We start from the raw sequence: 17,349 nt of genomic DNA, 5'->3' as shown, positions 1-17,349 counted from the left end.
TGACAGGACCTGTCCTTCAACACATGGCTCAGGACCCAAAGTTGGAAAGGCTGTGACAAACGTACCTTGACCTCTAAGCTCCTCATATCTATAAAGCTGCCAGTTTGACCCTTCTTTTGGGGGTTGGCTTTGCAAACAGATCTACATCCAGATTTCAGGTAATCTCATTTTAGCCAGTTGTGCCATCAGTGAATCTAGGTCAGAGCTCCAAGTGGCAGTGTGAGTAAGGAAGGGCTATTTTATCATACCAAAAAGCAAACAGATGCATGTTGACATCTGGGGATAAAGTTCATGAAATCATTAGGAATGAAGTCTAGCATTATCTAATTGCTCTAATTCCATATTTAAAGCCAAGGAAGTGTTTGACAGCATCTCAGGCTTGACTTTTTAACATTGTTGTCTGGTTACTGATGCTTCTCTTTAATTGTCTTGTAATGCACTATGAGCCACACAAAGCTCACGTCTTCTGGACTGTCTGCAAGGGCTGGGTGTTGCAGGCACAGTGGCAGGTTTCAGGTGATGGTGGTAGGGGAATAATGGCAGCCTGTGTTAGTCCTTCAAGGTAAGCCAGGTCAAGAAGCAGATGCCATAGGATTTATTTGTGTGGGCTATATTAATAGCATCTTGAAAGCCCACTCAAGCCTTTACTCCTCTTTTTAAGGACAACAAGGTCAAGGCAGGGCTGTTCTGAATCTCTGTCTCATGCTTTCTACTTTCCCAAGGCAACCATTTCCCTTCTCCCACCTCAATTCCTCTCCAACCTAGTAGGCACTCCTTTGTGGGGTTCCATCATCTCCCTTCCATTTTTCAACATTTACATGAAGCCATTGGAAGAGGTCATCCATTGGTTCTTGGAGATATCATCAGTACACTGATGAAACACAGTTATTACTGGATTCAACAGTTCTGGACAATTTCACCCCATTTTCCACCTCCCCTTTCTCTGGAAGATTGTTGAGAAGGTACAGCTTCAGAAGGCACTGGAGGAAACATTATCTGGACCCATTTCAGTTGGATTTCAGATCAGTTTATAATACAAAGACAGCATTGGTCATGTTTGTGGATGACCTCTAGTGGAGCTAGATGGAGGTGATGTGACTATTGAATAACAAAGAGGCACACATGTTCAGAAAGAGGATGTCCCTGTGTGCCAGTTCCTGAGAAGCAACACTGAGAGACAGATTGTTAACTGAGTGCTTATTGGCTTCCTATTTCTCTGCACTGGAATAATCTAGATAAGAGGCCACCAAGTTATTGTATTTGGTGTTGGTATTGTATTTATTGTATCCTACTTTGGACACATGTGAAGATCTAGCTCTCTGGAAAAGTCTCTTAATGCTGGGAAAGGTGGAAGGAAAGAGAAGAAGAGGATGATCAGCAGCAAGGTGGATGGACTCGGTTACAGGGGCGATGGGGGCACCATTGGAAGAACTGAAGGACCAGGTTAGAAACAGATCAACATGGAGAAAATCTATCTATGTGGTTGCTAGGGGTAGAAAATGACTTGATGGCACATAATCAATCCATCAAGTTATTGCACCACAAAAGCAAGGTTGCCAGAGGAAGTTACAACTGAAGGAACACAATCCTGGTCACAGGTTCCAGTTCTAGGTGACTACCCAAGTGCCACACTGCAGTTTTGGAAGGTAGCATCAAAAACATCTACTTCACCTAACTATCCAGATATTGGAGGAAATACGAACTTAGTTATAGTTGCTACAGTTGTCGCAATAACTTCAGTGGAAGGAGGTGAAACATGGTCACTATTATTTTCCTCTGTGCAAGACTTGAGCAGTTGCTGCGGGAGTCATTGTGCTTATGCAATAAGATGTGACTAAAAGTTCATGGATGTTTTCAATCCCCAAAACAACAGAAGGTGTGGAAAATAGCTAATGAGCCCTACCTAGAAATGGCATAGTTTTTCATTGACTCAAAATTTCTCCCAGGCAACATCCATGCTTCTCTCCCATGCAGTCCCCTCTCATAATCCTATCCTACAGTTGGATTCCCCCCACAATATGGAAGGAGACCCCTGACCCTGAGGCAAAGGGGTCTTGTCATTGTCTGAGGACTTACCTCCTATTCTAGACCCTCTCTATGAACCTCTGTCTGTACTTGAGCCTTCCCAATTCAAGTTCAGAAGGGTGTGTTTTTATAGCTGCAGCCTCACCTCCACCCACTAGATGTTGACACTTGATCACAGCAACAGTATATAGTGGGTGCTAGAATTAACCTCCAGACACTGCTTCAGGTAGAGCTGATGCTGGTATTTCTCCAGTTGTACGGTTGCTGTACGTCTGCCAGTCTATCTTCTGATTGCTTTGACATTTCAGAATCTGAGCTATGGTGAAAAGAACTGGAGTCTTGACTATCTTCTTGGCAATGTCCTTCTTCCAAATAGGTAAGACGCTCAAGTTTATTTGAATTGAATTTGCAAACCAGGCTATTGTTCTGAATATCACTTAATGCTTAGCTAGATATGCAAAGTCAAAAACCAAGATCTGAAACTTACTACATTGACTGAACTACCCTATCACCTCCTGCCCTGATATTATTTGGAGTTTGCACAAATCAGATTGTGTAACCAAGATGAGTTACCAACTCCACTTTGCATAATGCTAAAAGGGCCATTATTTGGAGTTGGCATGACATGATAAACCTCAAGTCTCAAATCTTGGTAGAGTTTGCAAGGAGAACAAAGGTGTGGCATCTGTACATTTGTTATTCAAACAATTTGGTTTAATATATTGTATGGAAATAGCCATTTTCTAGTGCTAGTAATCTGCACAATCAGGAGAGGGAACAGGTAGCCCTCCAGATATAGCTCATTTCCTCACTAGCTATATTGTCTTCTCAAGTCATACAACTATCTTTGTGCCCCCCAAAAAACAACAATGTGGACAGCTTTATGTCACTTAAACAGTATCTGTGTGATGCTGTAAAAATGTTGTAAGTTAGTAGTGCTGAAACGACCATTGATAGATCACAGCTCCCATAATTCCTTTTAACTGGTCATGTAGGCTGGAGCTGATGTGAATGGGGGTTCAGCAATATCTGAAGAACCTCATCATTATGCAATGACAATCCATTTGATGGCTGGGTAAAGGCATCCAGTTTTAAGACCACCCTCAGCCAAAAAGATCACTGGATTATTTAGGTCCAGTCACATTTGCTTAGCCTAACCTATCCCACATGATTCTTGTTGTGAGGTTAAAAGAAAGGTGATCTCCCTGACATGCATGGCCCTGAGCACCCCCCAGAAGGTGGGATAGAAATGCAATATTCATTCATTCATTCATTCGTTCGTTCGTTCGTTCAATCATAGAATTATGGAGTTGGATGCGACCACGAGTATCTAGTCCAACCCTCTGCAATATTCAGAAATTAAACCATCCATAAGAGATTGCTGTTCAGTCTCTTCTTCAAAATTTCCACAGATGGAGAACCTACAACCCCCCCTAGCTAGATTGTCCCACTGTTATACAGGTTTTACCCTGGAGTCCTGTCTTCTACTGGAACAGATTTTACTGTCAGGAAGTTTTGCTTTATATTTAAACCAAATTTAGGTAACTGCAAAATATACCCATTACTGTATTTCTGGTCCTAGTTTCTGTGGTTATGGAAAATAGTTCTTGAAAATAGTTCTTCTTCTGTGTTTAGTAACAGAAAGGGAAGCTGTGGCTTCCCTCTCTGTTCCTAAACACAGCTATCATGACTTCCCTAAGTCTTCTTTACTCTAGACTGAACATTCCAAGTTCCTTCAGCCTTCCTTATAGGGCACGTCCCCACGTCCTTGTCCTATCTTTGTTGCTGTCCTCTGAACCCTTTCCAAGCTGTCCATATTCTGGGATGTGTGGTGCCCAGAATTGTACACTGTACTCCAGGTATGGCCTCACCAGTGCCAAATAGAGAATAATGACTTCATGGATGTTTGGTATGATGCTTCTTCTAATGCAGCCCAGACCTGCACTGGCCTTTCTAGCAGCTGCCTTCCCCTGTTGTCTCACATTCAGCTTGTAGTCAATGACCAGCACCCAGGTCTTTCTCCAATATAGTACTTCCAAACCCCAAATCCCCCATCTTGTAGGTGTGTCCTACATTTTTTTCTCCCTAAATGTCATCTCTTCCATGTTTATTCCAGCTATACCCTATTTTCAGTTAAATAATAAATAGCATAACATAAATCATAAATCCATGGAAATCAGTCCCATGGAACTCAATGGGTTGAGTTGAATCAACTCAATTGAATATTGAATCAACATGTATAAGGTTGCATTTTCCCATCCCATTTTAATTAATACATCATCCTGATATGTTTTAGGGCTTTTGTACCTTTAATCATGCTTCTCTCCCCTCCAATCACCATACTCCTTTTATTTATTTATTTTTATTTATTTATTTTATTGACACAGCTTTTATCAGACTGTTGTTTTTGGTTTGGTTTCGTCGGACTGTTGTTGAGCTGTTGGGTTGGATAGCATTGGTTACAAGCCATCTGGGGATTTAACTAAAGGAATATATCATGCAAACAGTTAATGAATAAATGGAACAAATATTCCCAAAAGAATGAACACAGAATGGTTGGCATCTTTGCTTCAAAGCAAGTAAATTGGCAGAGAATTCAAACCAGGAGGCCCGGGAAGGGGAGGGTCAGAGAAGTCAAAATGGCAAATGCAACCACACAGCGGCCCACCCTTTTTTGCATGCATATAAAAATCCTGACTTTTTTGACCCACCCCGAAATGCATTCCCTGACCTGCTCCAGTTCTGGTTTACTTCCCACCATCCATCCACACATTATACTTTTTCCAATCAGTCCCTGGGTTATATTCACACTGTCATTATGGAGACGGTTCCCTTTTCAAGCAGACCATTTGGGGCAACAAAGTCAATCCGTAGCTATTTAATATTCTCTCCTCCCTCCTCTCCCCCCCTCTTTTTTTTTTTTTTTTCCCCTACATCAAGATGGAAGTCTGCCCAGGCATTTTCCACTCCATGTTTCAAAACAGCATGCACAGTCAACTGCAGCAAAAAAAAGTTCAGTCTCAGGATTTCCTTAGAACAGATCCCTGGATTGCATAAATAATCAAACTTGCGCACATGTTAGCATTTCCTGGGGATCCTATCTTCCAATTCTCCCTGTTTTAATAGGGACAGTCTCTATTTCCTGGCATGGCGAAGTTCCCTACAGTTGGCTCAACTCCTGGCAGATACACAGATATCTCCATATCAATTTCTTGACAATATGGAAATAGTTAGGAATTATTTTTTTCCAATTTCCAGTCTAGTTTACAGTCTGAGATTTTCTGGCAGTCTTGCATTCAAGTACGAGCTGCATCCAACCCGTTTAGCTTTTTCACATCCCTGGTAAAGGAGCATGAAGATATTTTTATTAGAGAAAGATGTTGAGGTTGGAAGGGGAGGAGCTTTGGAGAGGCTACAGGGGCTTCATCAGGGCCTCTGCAGGCTGGAGGGGGAGAATCTCCTGATTGGAGTCTGTGTTATTGGATAAACTTCCTCAGTTGTATCCCTTCCAGATGTCCTTGACTGCAACTCCCATAATTTCCAGCCATCCTGCTGATGTGTAGCTGAATGTTTCTGTAGGTTTTCCCAACAGATGAAGAAGGCTGTGACAGAAATCCTATAATTTTGTAGGTTTGGGGAAGGAGCAGCAAACAATGTATCTAAGACATATTGGTGGGCTTTCTTGGCCAGTAAGGAAAGAGACTGTCACCCAGAAGGTCACTTTTGCTCCCCTATAGCAGTGGTTGCATTAATGGGCAGGAGCTAACTTCTTAAATTTCTTTCTTTTTCCCCCCCTTTAGGTATCCCAGCCCAGTGCCAGAATGTGGAGGCGGTGCAGTGTTACAAGTGTACCTTTGGACAAGCTTGCTTACAGCCGTCAGTGGATACCTGTAAAGAAGGAGAGAGGTGTGGCATCATAAAGGGCCTTTCAGGTTTGTTTCAAGACTGTTCTGACCTTCTATAGATGCTCAGATTCCTTCCTACCCTCCCTCCGCAACTGCATGTGTGATTTTTTTCAAAACAAATGAGGTGGGTTGGGATACAATCCAGATATAAACCCAAGTATTGAGGTTAGTGAGCTTTAAGCAATGGCTGACTGCTGGAATCCTGATCTCAACTAGGTTCCTGTATCTATTAATTGGCCCACAGGGGGAAAAGATTCCGTTTCCTCCAGTTAAAAACATCAGGGATGGGGAGAGGACTTTACAACAAACCCCACCCCCCCACCACCTCCAGTTCACTCAACTCCTATGCTATTACTCATTGCTTCCATGAGAGCCCATTCAACTGGATCCTAAAGTTTCTGTGTTTATATTCTGGCATTTCTGCAATGATTTCCTGCTTTCTTCAGTATCCACCACTGCAAAATCCCTGCTAGAGACCTATACTGCACAAGTATGTACAGTGGACATGTGTACAAGTATGCACATGGTGTGCATACGTGTGCACAGACATACCCCTTCATCAGCATTCATCATGCCTGCTGGGCCATCCACCCCTTGCACATCCAAACTCGCTTAACCCTAACATTGCATTTTTGTTGTTTTGCAGATTTTAAAGTGCATGAATCCATTTTCGCAAGGGGCTGCATCCCGGCCACCATTTGCAATAAGGAAGAGAGGGTTGTTTATGCAAATGTCCCCTACCGGATCAGGAACTACTGTTGTAATACCAGTCTCTGCAATGGGAATAGCTCCGGGGCAGCCCACACTTCTGTCACATCCTTCTTCTTGCTGGTGGTGACCACAACTGTAGCCATTCTGCTTGCCTCCTTCTCCTAAGACCTAAAATCCACCTGCTTCCACCCATAGTCACAGCAATGACTGACTCTGCTACACATCAAGGGTTAGAAACTTTATAGGCCTACTGTAGGGGCTAGATAAAAGGTTAACATTCTGGTGGAAGTCTAGTAGATTCATTGCTAGTCTACATAGTACAGGTATTCCTCATTTACCAACTGGAACTGGGACTAGCAACTTCATCACTAAGTGATGTGGTCGTTAAGTGAAACATCATGTGATCATGCCAGACGTATGATGTCAGTTCTGCTGCAGTCGTTAAGTGAATCACGCAGGACATTAAGTGCGATATCACATGACCACAACATGCAACTTCCCGCTGCCTTCCCCATTGACTTTGCTTGTTAGAAGCCAGCTGTGAAAGTTGCAAATGGCAATCACACAACTGCAGGGATGCTCCAACGGCCACAAGTTTGAGGACCGGTCATAAATCTCCTTTTTCAGCCCCATCATAACTTCAAACGGTTGCTGAACCAGGCAGTCGGTAAATGAGGACTACCTGTAGTTGAGGCTAAGACTTGAATTCCAGTAAGCACATAAGTCCTATAAAACTTAATAGGGCTTGCTTCAAAGTAAACATGCCTAGAATTTGGCTGCCAGCACCATAAGTTAATTGTCAGAGATTATAATAATTGTACTCCAGTGACATGGGGAATCCACTTTTGGGAAAGGCTGCCAATTTTCCTCTCTACAACATGAAGACAATCAGAATACTGATCTACCTCACAGGGTCTTGCAAGAATGTATATAAGCTAATTTCATTTAAACCAGTTGGAACTATAACTTCTAGTCAGGATGGGAATGTAAATCTTCAACCTTAACATGGGCTCGATATCATGCACTTTTGCTGTATAGGAACTTATTGAGACCAATGATAGAGTATCATTTCAGATCCTGCTCTGTGGAATTACAGCACACTTTCCATGTACTTACTTAGTGATAAGCAGCTTGACAATCAATAAAGCTTTTCCCAGAAAAACCATGATTTGGGGTTTTTATTTCAGTGGCCCATAATGGAAGCTTCCTCTGGGTTTTGCTATGAAAGTCCTACCTGGGGCTAATGTACTGTATATCACAAGATCTTGAGTCACCATAATGTTTGTTTGCTTGTTATTAAATGTATATGCTGCCCATCTCCCCCAAAGGTTAACAATCCTAGGACAGATGAAGCTGACAGTGAAGATTCAACAGTGCCACCAAGTGACACCCCCAATTCTGAGGTCCTCTCTGCCCATCTTTCAATCAGCAGAAAACTATACTGCCATACAATTTGCTGTGCCCATCTCTGATCCTTTTACTCATTATGTTTGGGCTTGCTGCTGAATGGTAGTATCCTGATTTGGTGCATGTAGGACATGTTAAGCAATGCAATTGATTAAACCCTCTGGCTTTGCTGTTCCCGTACTCTTTTTGAACATCAACATCCCCAGACACTGGCAATGCTGTGGCAGGAATGGGGTGGCATTTGACATCTGAAGTCCATTATCTTTGATGGCACACACCCTTCCTGTTGCCAAGTGAGACTAGCTGGGATCACAAAGAGAACTGAACCGGATCATGAAAGCTGAGTCTCACAAGCACACAGGGAGACCCACAAATGTACAAAACACATCAAAATCAATGTCCCCAAGTTTTGAAAGACGTTGGACCCATGTTTCCTGCTGTCACTCCTAGCAGAGTGTAGGTTTTGCACACTTTTAAACTTCATACCTCCACAAGTCTGCTAAAGAAAGTGGCAGCTTCACCATGGTGTCCAGCTCCTTTCACAGGGGAAATAAAAAATGATGGAGTGTGCCTGATGTAATGGTGTGTGGGAATGACTTTGGGAGACAGGGAGAAGAGCCACAGCCAGGGCAGTGGTCAGATAAGAGGCAGCTTAGCCCACAGCAGAAATGTGGGTGGGGCAAATATCTCAGAAGGGATCCTCCCAAGTTTCTTGGGCTGTAAAGGCGAGAAGGGGGAGAGATGGACTTTCAAACTTGCACAATTCTGTTAATGTAACCTTACAATAAAGTAGAGCTGGTTCTTCTGGGTGTGTTTCCTGTCTGGACTACCTCACAAGGCTGACACCTGTGACTAGAGGAGAAGGGATGTGCTTGCACCAACCTTGTAAGAGTCCAATTGATGCTGGGCTGATTCCACCTGTCACAAGTCAACTGCTTCTCAGAATGATTGGTGAAGTGTGTCGGGTTTTACATACACTTTGCAACAGTTGTGGGCTCTTGGGGCAAGTATTGGTTGAACGCTTGTACAGCAAGAACAGTTTAAAGCTATTCACACATTGGTTGAAGATGAGAAGAAGGCAGTGTCATGGGGGACATGGCAGAAAAAAAGGGCTGCTAGGACATATTTATCTGTGGTTAGATGCAAGTGGGTGTAGCTCTTCAAAGAAGACTAAGCCAGGAAACAAATGCCACAAGAACTACTAGGGCAATAAAGTGATATAGACTATAATAACAGAATCTAAAAAAACATGACAGTTTTTTTCCTTCCCTCCCTCTTATACCCATGAGAATCAGGACAGGGCAATCTTGAATTTTTTTCTCACACTTTTCTTTCTCCCTAACCTAAGTTCATGTTCTCTCAGTGGCTGTTGCATATTTCCTTCAAAGACATCTCTGTACTCCTCTACATAAGGGAAAGGCCCATTCATAAGACCACGAAGCTCAGAATGTATGTTCCCTTGCTTGCTCTTGACTGTTATCCCAAGATAAGATTAAGCTGCTACAATTGACGTTGTTGTACACAAAGAAATAATAAAAAAATCTTATGATTTTTTTGCCTATAGGAATGAGTCTGGGCTGAAAACGGCTGAGAAAGGGTTACAAGGAAGTGGAGAAGTTCAGAAAGAAAGATCTCAACATCATTTGCCCCAATGGAAACCAAAGATCTGATACAAACTTGGAGGCCATTGAATCTATTTTTTTCTCTCTGCAGCTAGGCATAAAAACATCTCAAGGAATGACCTACATAAGAGAGCTATAATTTGATTCATGTGTTTTTATGAGCTTATTGTGAAATGTGTCATGCTAATGTGCTCAAATAAAGCAATGTTTTTGTGAATCCTTGTAAATCTATGTGAAAGACTGCTGTTCGCAGTTACTCTTAGCTTTCTCTACTGTATGAAATTTGTCTACAACTTTCTCAAAGTAGATTCATTCTTTTCTGGTGATCGTGGGTTTATGGGCCTTTGCTGTCCCACTGGATCATGATGGAGCCCATGTTGATGTACTGTGAAGTGGACCACTTATACAGATCTAGACTGGATTACAAATCCCACAGATCCTTGATGAGAACTAATATTTACCATGAAAAGAAGAGGAAGAGAAGGAAGACATGTTCATGCAAAGGAAAACACAGGCAAAACCAGAGCACAGAAATGTGGTGCCCATCTGGCATTGCAGTCACATGAACCCAGTACCCTTTTGTCCATGCACCGGGTGGGTTTTGCAGCAGCTAAACTTATCTTGACAATTTAAAAATTGCATTCTTTTATCAGGGCAAAAATATCATCCTCAGATAGAACTGACTTGCACATTACATTTTAGAATGTAAGCGTTGTTCACACAATTCTCCAAGAATTCAAACCACCTAGTCTGATAGATGAACTCTGAGCTATTTAAAGCTTGCGTTTGGTGGCCAAATTCTTGCACTATTGCTTCCTCTTGTGACAGTGATCAAAAATAGCTTGAGCAAAACAGCCAAACATGTCTAGCCATCCTGTTTGCTTCAGACATGACCCTTGGAACATTTCTTGGTGGGCTGCATTTCTTAAACCAAGCATCTGTTGTTCTTTTTTAATATTAGCCTAATTATCCAAATTGCAATTCCTGTCTTAATTCCCAAGGTGTTTTTGGGCAGAGGGGCCCCAAAGAAAGGACATTGTACCCTTGCCCCTCTGAAAGCTCACATAAGTAAAAGGATAGTGGCCCAATAGTTTTAAACCCAATTCGACCTCTAGGCCAGGGATGAGCACAAGATAAATCTGGATCTATATTTTGCAGCAATGAAAATACTCTCGATCGGTGGGTGTCTTTAGCAGATAAAGCAGAACTACACCCTGGTGCTTTGGGGGCAGGGAAATGTGAAAACCACTTCAAAAAAAAATGTACCTCTTCTCCTTTTTGGACAAGAGGCATTTCCTCCTGAACAATTCCAGATTCTCTTTGCTTCTGTCAGTAAAAACTGAGATTAGAAGGTTTGTTTCTTTTTTAAGAAGTGGCAATCCCTTGGTGTGGGTATAGCTGTTACTAGGTGTCGAATCACAAAATGTTCTTTGCAATCTTTTATTAAACTGCTCTTGAATACCAGCTTTGACTTCTGTTAGGAAGGGTGACTGACCCTGTACATTACTGTTTTCGTAAGCTGATTAAGAGGCTTCACTCAGAAGCCTCTCGAGAGGATCCAGCTGTACAATGAAATCTTCAGTTATTCAGGAGTGGTTTCAAGGGCTGGGTTTGTCCTCTGGAAAAATATGTAATCCACATCCATTCTCTCTTTTCTGGAACTACCCTTAATTCCTCTTGAAGGAGGTATAAACTCACAAGTATTATTCACCCTGATCTTCTGGCATGAATTTTCTAGAATGTTAAGAGAAAGGAAAGAAGTATGGGTCTTCAAGGAATGTCCTATGGGTTCTACTCAGAAGATGTCTAGGTAGGTAGGTAGATGTCTACCTACATCACATCTGCCCATTCCTCTTTTGATTGGCTGGGACAAGGAGCGTCCTACAGCTTAAGTCACTGCTATTGTGCAGAGTGAATTCACAGATGAGTCACACATTAGACCATCCTGCAAAGGTTTGGAAATATTTCCATCCCTGGACATGCCCAGACTCAGTGTGCCCTCCCTCTATTGATCCTTGGTGAAAGGTGTGGTTCATAGAGAGTTGATAGATCTCCACCTCTGTGACCATTCCCTGAGGCCAGATTTTTTAGCACGGAAATTCTAAAGCAGGTTTTCATGTGACCTCAGAGCTATAAATCACTTGCCCATTTTGAAGAGCATTTCACTTATGAGTTCAACAAGAAGTATATAAATAAAATAACAACAACAACAACAACAATACAAAGATGCACCTGCCACGCCACACCCCAGACTTAACAACTGTTGATAAGAAAGACAAAAAAGTCTGGATAGTGGATAATGCAATACGGGGCTTCTGGGGAAGAAATGGCCAACTGAATATGGCTCTGTTCTTTGTGGAGCCAACACCCACAGCAATTAGAGGAGCTGGCTTTGGTCCAGCTCTTTGGCGTCATCTCCAGATAAAGGAGATCAACAGGATCACCCACAGGTACTCCTTACAGAGATTCCCTGTGAAGAGATTGCAATCTAGCAATCTCCAGCAGGTGGAGTGTTTTGGGAGTCAAGGTGGTGCAGAGCCTTCAAACAGACATTAGATTTGCTTTACTTCCTCTTTTAACTAATATCATAAATTGTCTATCTGTGATTTATTTGGTCATTAAAAACCTCCTGAAGACAAGTTGCTATACACCGGGAGAAGATGGACTCAAAGTTGCTTGTATTGTCGAAGGCTTTCACAGCCGGAATACGGTGGCTGGTGGGGGTCTTCCGGGCTGTGTGGCCGTGTTCTGGAAGTTTTGTTTCCTGATGTTTCGCCAGCATCTGTGACCGGGATCTTCTATAAATACCCACAAAAGGGTCACCTCATCCTGGGCACAGAGAGAACCGCTCCTGTCTGTGCTCCTGTCCTCTGAAGATGCCGGTCACAGGTGCTGGCGAAACGTCAGGAAACAAAACTTCCAGACCACGGCCACACAGCCCGGAAGACCCCCACCAGCCATCAAAGTTGATTGATTATGAGAATGATATGGAGAAAGAAGTTGTAATGGATCAAAAGAGTGACTTTGAGAATTACCCTATTTTGGATATACAGAAGGGAAATAGGAAATCTCTGAAAACTTTTCTGAAAATAAATACAAAGAGAACTATAAGAGATTGTTATCTGGGGTTTTATTTGGAGAAGAGACTGAAGACTGAGCTTTTCAAATAGAGGAGAAAGGAATTTAAAGTGGACTTATCAGATCAAGGTTAAATTGTCCGTGTTTTGACCTTGCACTGTTAATATTGATCTTTCTTTCTCTGACCAGGACTGTAAGAAGATGATTTATACCTGAAAAAGTGATTTATTTGGTTTAGCTTAAAACACATATGTGATTATTATTGGTCTTTTGTATGCTTAAGGGGAGAGATCTTTTAGGTTTCATTTCTTCTCTCTTCCTTCCTTCCTTCCTTTTCTTTTTGTTTGCAGGTTTTTTAGTTTTGTATTAGTTTTTATATATATAAACTTTAATAAAAAATATTTTAAAAAAGATATTGCAATACCTGGAGACAGCAGAATAGAAGGGAAAGAACTGGAGAAAATCACAAAATACAAAGACCTGCAAATAGAAATAGAATGACTGTGACAAAAGAAAGCAAAGATAATACTAATAGTTATAGATGCCTTGGGTGCAATCCCAAAACATCTGGAGCACCACTTGAGGACCATCAGCACTGACAAAATCACCATCAGTCAATTGCAAAAGGCAGCTTTACTTGGGACAGCTTCCATCCTGCGACAATACCTTTAACACCATCACACAACAACATCTGACTATCCCAGGTCCTTGGGAAGGACTCGATAGGTGGATAAAAATGCCAAATCCAGTCTAAACATCTGGTTGACCGTGCAACCAATAACAATTTATTAAATTTATATGCTGCCTGACTCCCAGCGACTCCGGGTGGGTTACAATTGTTAAAAACATTTAAGAACAGAAATCAGTAGAAAAAACACCAAAAAAACAAGACAAGACAGAACAAGGATGGCAAAGAAAACAAACTTGGAGGGGACAACAAAGAAGGAAGGGGCGTCAATCATCCTTGCCAAAGGCCTGAGCAAAGAGCAGGTCTTTAAGGCTCTTTGGAACAACAGTAGGGTGGGAGCCTTTCAAATTTCAGGGGGGACCTCATTTCAGAGGGCAGGTGCTGCTACAGAGAAGGTGCCTTTCTGGGGTCTCGACAGATGGCATGGTTTAATTGACAAAACCTGGAGTGCGCCAACCTTGCTAGATCGAACCAAACTACAAATGTTCAATAACCTTCCATATTCATCTTTTTCTGGGATTTTTAGTATGGAAATTCTCTGTTGTTGAAATTCTGCGTTGTGGTTTGATGGTGTGAAAGGTATCTTGCAGGACGTCAGCTGTTCCAAGCAAAGCTGCCTTTTGCCTTTATGTAGAGATAGCATTAGCTGGGTTTCATAACCGTGCTATTGGTGCAAAATGCAGAATTCCACCTGCCAGGGAGAGTTGCCATAGCCTACAACACCAGGGTCGCACATCTGTTTCCAGGTGGCTTTTGAGGGCAAATCAACATGCTGGTTTTAACTTTTAAAGCCATGCATGGCTTGGAGTCTAGGTACCTTGAGAACCACCTTCTCCAGGTAAAACCTAAGCCAGTGTCTCTCAGCCTTGGCAACTTTAAGATGTGTGGACTTCACCTCCCAGAATTCCCCAGCCAGTTGCCAAGGTTGAGAAAGAAACACAGACCTAAGCATTTCAAATGCTTATTCCAGAATACTTGAGATACATTACAGTCATGAAGTGAGCGGGGTGGGGGCCCAATGGTAATGCCCCCACCTTATGGAACAGCATGCTTCAGAGGTTCAGGTTGCACCCATCCCTTTTATATTTAATTGGGTTTTGTAAGGCATTACACTTGATCATACGTAAATATTATATGCATTAAAGGAGCAGCTTAAGCAGAGTAACTGGGGGAAAAAGGGGGGGGGGGAGAATGAAAGAATAAAAAAATGAAATAAATAATAATAATTTCCTAATGGTAAGACCTATCAACCAGTGGAATAGGTTGCCTCATGAAGTGGTATGTTCCCATCACCGGAGGTCTTCAAACAGAGACCAGATATTCACCTCATCTATCTGAAATGCTTCAGTAGATCTTGCGTCAAGCAGGACTAGATGACCACTGAGGTACTACCCAGCTCTATTATTCTGTGATGCTGCCCTGGAATCAATGACTCAGAGGGTGTGTTGATGGTACACCAGCAATATTTGGAATATGGCAAGGCTTTTGTGCCAGCGTTAAGAAAACAAGTCTACAAGCAACCATTTTTCATGATCTTTGTTCAAAGAGGTTGTTAGAGGAGTTGGATAATGTGAGGAAAGTGGTCACTGAGTTGTGAACGTAAAACAGCGAGGTCACTCAACAGCAGGAGTTCTACCCAGATGTGCCCCGATAGTGTCTCCAAGGGCACCCATTTGCTTTATTATTCTGTGGTTAGGTGATCGTCTTGAAGAAACGTTTTTCTATGAGTTGTGGGACCGCACCTGAACAAAATCATCTCCTGGCCTTGTCATTCCTGAACTGCAAGCGGCTATCGAAACTTGCTTATCTCCCCGGTGCATTTGCAGAACTTTGTAAGCTCATATTTCAGGATCAAGTTGCAGTTAGGTTAATCAAGACACTAACAACTTAGAAAGGTAAACTGAAGTTGTGGAAGAGGAAGATCAAAGCAAACAAGCTTGCTTCTTTCCTGACATTAAACTTGTCTCTGAAAGACAAAAATGCTGAACGGTCTGACTGTTTAAAAAATCACATCGCTGAGCACGGGACAAATTGAATCTTGATTTTGACCGCGACATCCTACAGCAGCGTTTCTCAACTTGAGAAACTTTGAGATATGCAGACTTCAGCTTCCAGAATTCCCTAGCTAGCATGCAACGCGCTCTCCATGGGACTGCCCATGAAGACCACGCAGAAGCGATAACTGGTCCAGAATGTGGCAGTGCAAATAGTTATGGGCAGACCTTGGTACACCTATGTAAGACCACAAGTATACAAGCTAACTGGTTACCAGTAGGCTACCGAGTGCAATTCATGGTGCTAGTTGTCATCAATAAAGACCTATACAATATAGATTAGAATATGGATTGCCAGTCTCCCATTGTGTCTGCCCATCCAGTAAGATCCAGCAGGACCCAGAAATGTACCTTCTCTATCAATGCACCTGCTTCTGGAACAATATTCCCCCAAGATCTGCAAAACCCCAGCTTTGTCTGCCTTCAAGAAAGCGCTGAAGATCTGGCCCTGTCCAGGAGAACCAGGTTAGGTCATTTGGGGTAAGCTATAGGCTGCACATTTTGAATTAATTACTTTTCTTTCCCCACTGGAATTCTTGGTTCAACTGTTCTATTGTTGAAGTGTTCAATTGTTTGCATCCATTAGCTGCCCAAATCTTTTAGGAGTGGGTGTCCACAAAAAGCTAAACTTATAAACAAATAGGTCATGAAAATCAAGACATGAGCACAGTTTGAAAAGCATCCAAAGCTTCTACAAAATCAAGAATTGCATTCATATATTAAATAATAAAAAATAAAGTCCAGGACTACACTTCTATACCAATTGCTGTTTTAATGTTGTACTGTTCTTCAAACGCTTTTTCTTTGTAAAGCTCGCTCCTTCCCAATAAGAGTTATTTCCCATATTTAATTATTCCACTGTACAAGTACCTAAGGTCCCAATCATTCATTGTAATAACATCACAGATGTCTTAGAGAAAGCAATAAAGGAATTAATCTTTATTTATTAGTTATTAGTTCAAAGTTGCAGCATGGGTCAAACAACCCTGCCCAACTGGAAAAAGTGAAGAACTCCTGGGGTGGATCCAAACTCCATTTCCCTTCCTCCTTTCTTATTCCTTGTCTTCCGTGAGCTTTGCTTTCCATTTCTTCTCCTTTTTGGCACTTTACTTACCCTGGCTTAATCCAAAAGGAAATAATGAAATTGGGAGGTGGCTGCTGTGTGGCTCTACAACTCTGAGCGCTGTTTCCTCACAGTACACATCGCTTGAGTTGACATCCTGGATTTTTAGGCTGCCCCCCCTTCTTTCTTTCCCTCTTTCTCTCTCTCCCTTTTTCCTTCTTTCTCTTTCTCTCTCCCTCCTTCTTTCTTTCCCTCTCTCTCTTCCTTTTTCTTCTTTCTCTCTTTCTCTCTCTCCCTCTTTTTCCCTCTTTTTCTGTCTCTTTCTTTCTTTCTCTTGCTCCCTTTTTTCTTCCTTCCTTCCTTCCTTCTCTCTCTCCCTCTTTCTTTCCCTGTCTTTTTCTTTCTCTCTTTCTTTCTCTTGCTCCTTTTTCTCTCCCTTTTTATTTCTTTCTCTTTCTTTCCCTCTCTTTCTTTCTCTCTCCCTTTCTCTCTCTCTCCCTCTTTCTTTCCTTCTTTTGCTCTCTCTTTCTCTCACTCCCCTTTCCTTCTTTCTCTATCTCTCCCTTTTTTCTTTCCCTCTTTCTCTCTCTCCCTCTTTCTTTTCCCCTCTCTTTTTCTTTCTTTCTTTCTCTTGCTCCCTTTTTCCTTCCTTCCTTCCTTCTCTCTCTCTCCCTCTTTCTTTCCCTGTCATTTTCTTTCTCTTTCTTTCTCTTGCTCCCTTTTTCTTCCTTCCTTCCTTCTCTCTCTCCCTCTTTCTTTCCCTGTCTTTTTCTTTTTCTTTCTCTCTCTTTCTCTT

The 17,349-nt window shown here is 42.1% G+C and overlaps 1 protein-coding gene across 4 annotated transcripts; it reads left to right on the top strand.

The window, feature by feature from the left end:
* The first annotated feature begins 2,272 nt into the window (after nt 1–2,272).
* On the top strand, nt 2,273–9,866 carry LOC148216800 (uncharacterized). Of its 4 annotated transcripts, none has more exons than XM_088134805.1 (3): nt 2,273–2,401; nt 5,826–5,957; nt 6,577–7,822. In XM_088134805.1, exons 1-3 carry the CDS (start codon nt 2,344–2,346, stop codon nt 6,804–6,806), a joined length of 420 nt encoding a protein of 139 aa, XP_087990931.1. In that variant the 5' UTR covers nt 2,273–2,343; the 3' UTR covers nt 6,807–7,822. The 4 variants fall into 4 exon arrangements, 1 of the variants encoding a protein (XP_087990931.1); XR_015795094.1 differs by lacking the exons at nt 2,273–2,401; nt 6,577–7,822 and adding exons at nt 5,329–5,367; nt 9,613–9,866; XR_015795095.1 differs by lacking the exons at nt 2,273–2,401; nt 6,577–7,822 and adding exons at nt 5,434–5,600; nt 9,613–9,866.
* The last annotated feature ends 7,483 nt before the right edge of the window (nt 9,867–17,349 follow it).

The sequence above is a fragment of the Python bivittatus genome, unplaced genomic scaffold (assembly GCF_059951505.1).
Source record: "Python bivittatus isolate LINGU-HERP-01145 unplaced genomic scaffold, Pbiv_v1 ctg000080_np1212, whole genome shotgun sequence".
NCBI lineage: Eukaryota > Metazoa > Chordata > Lepidosauria > Squamata > Pythonidae > Python > Python bivittatus.
This window is presented reverse-complemented; position numbering and strand designations above follow the sequence as displayed.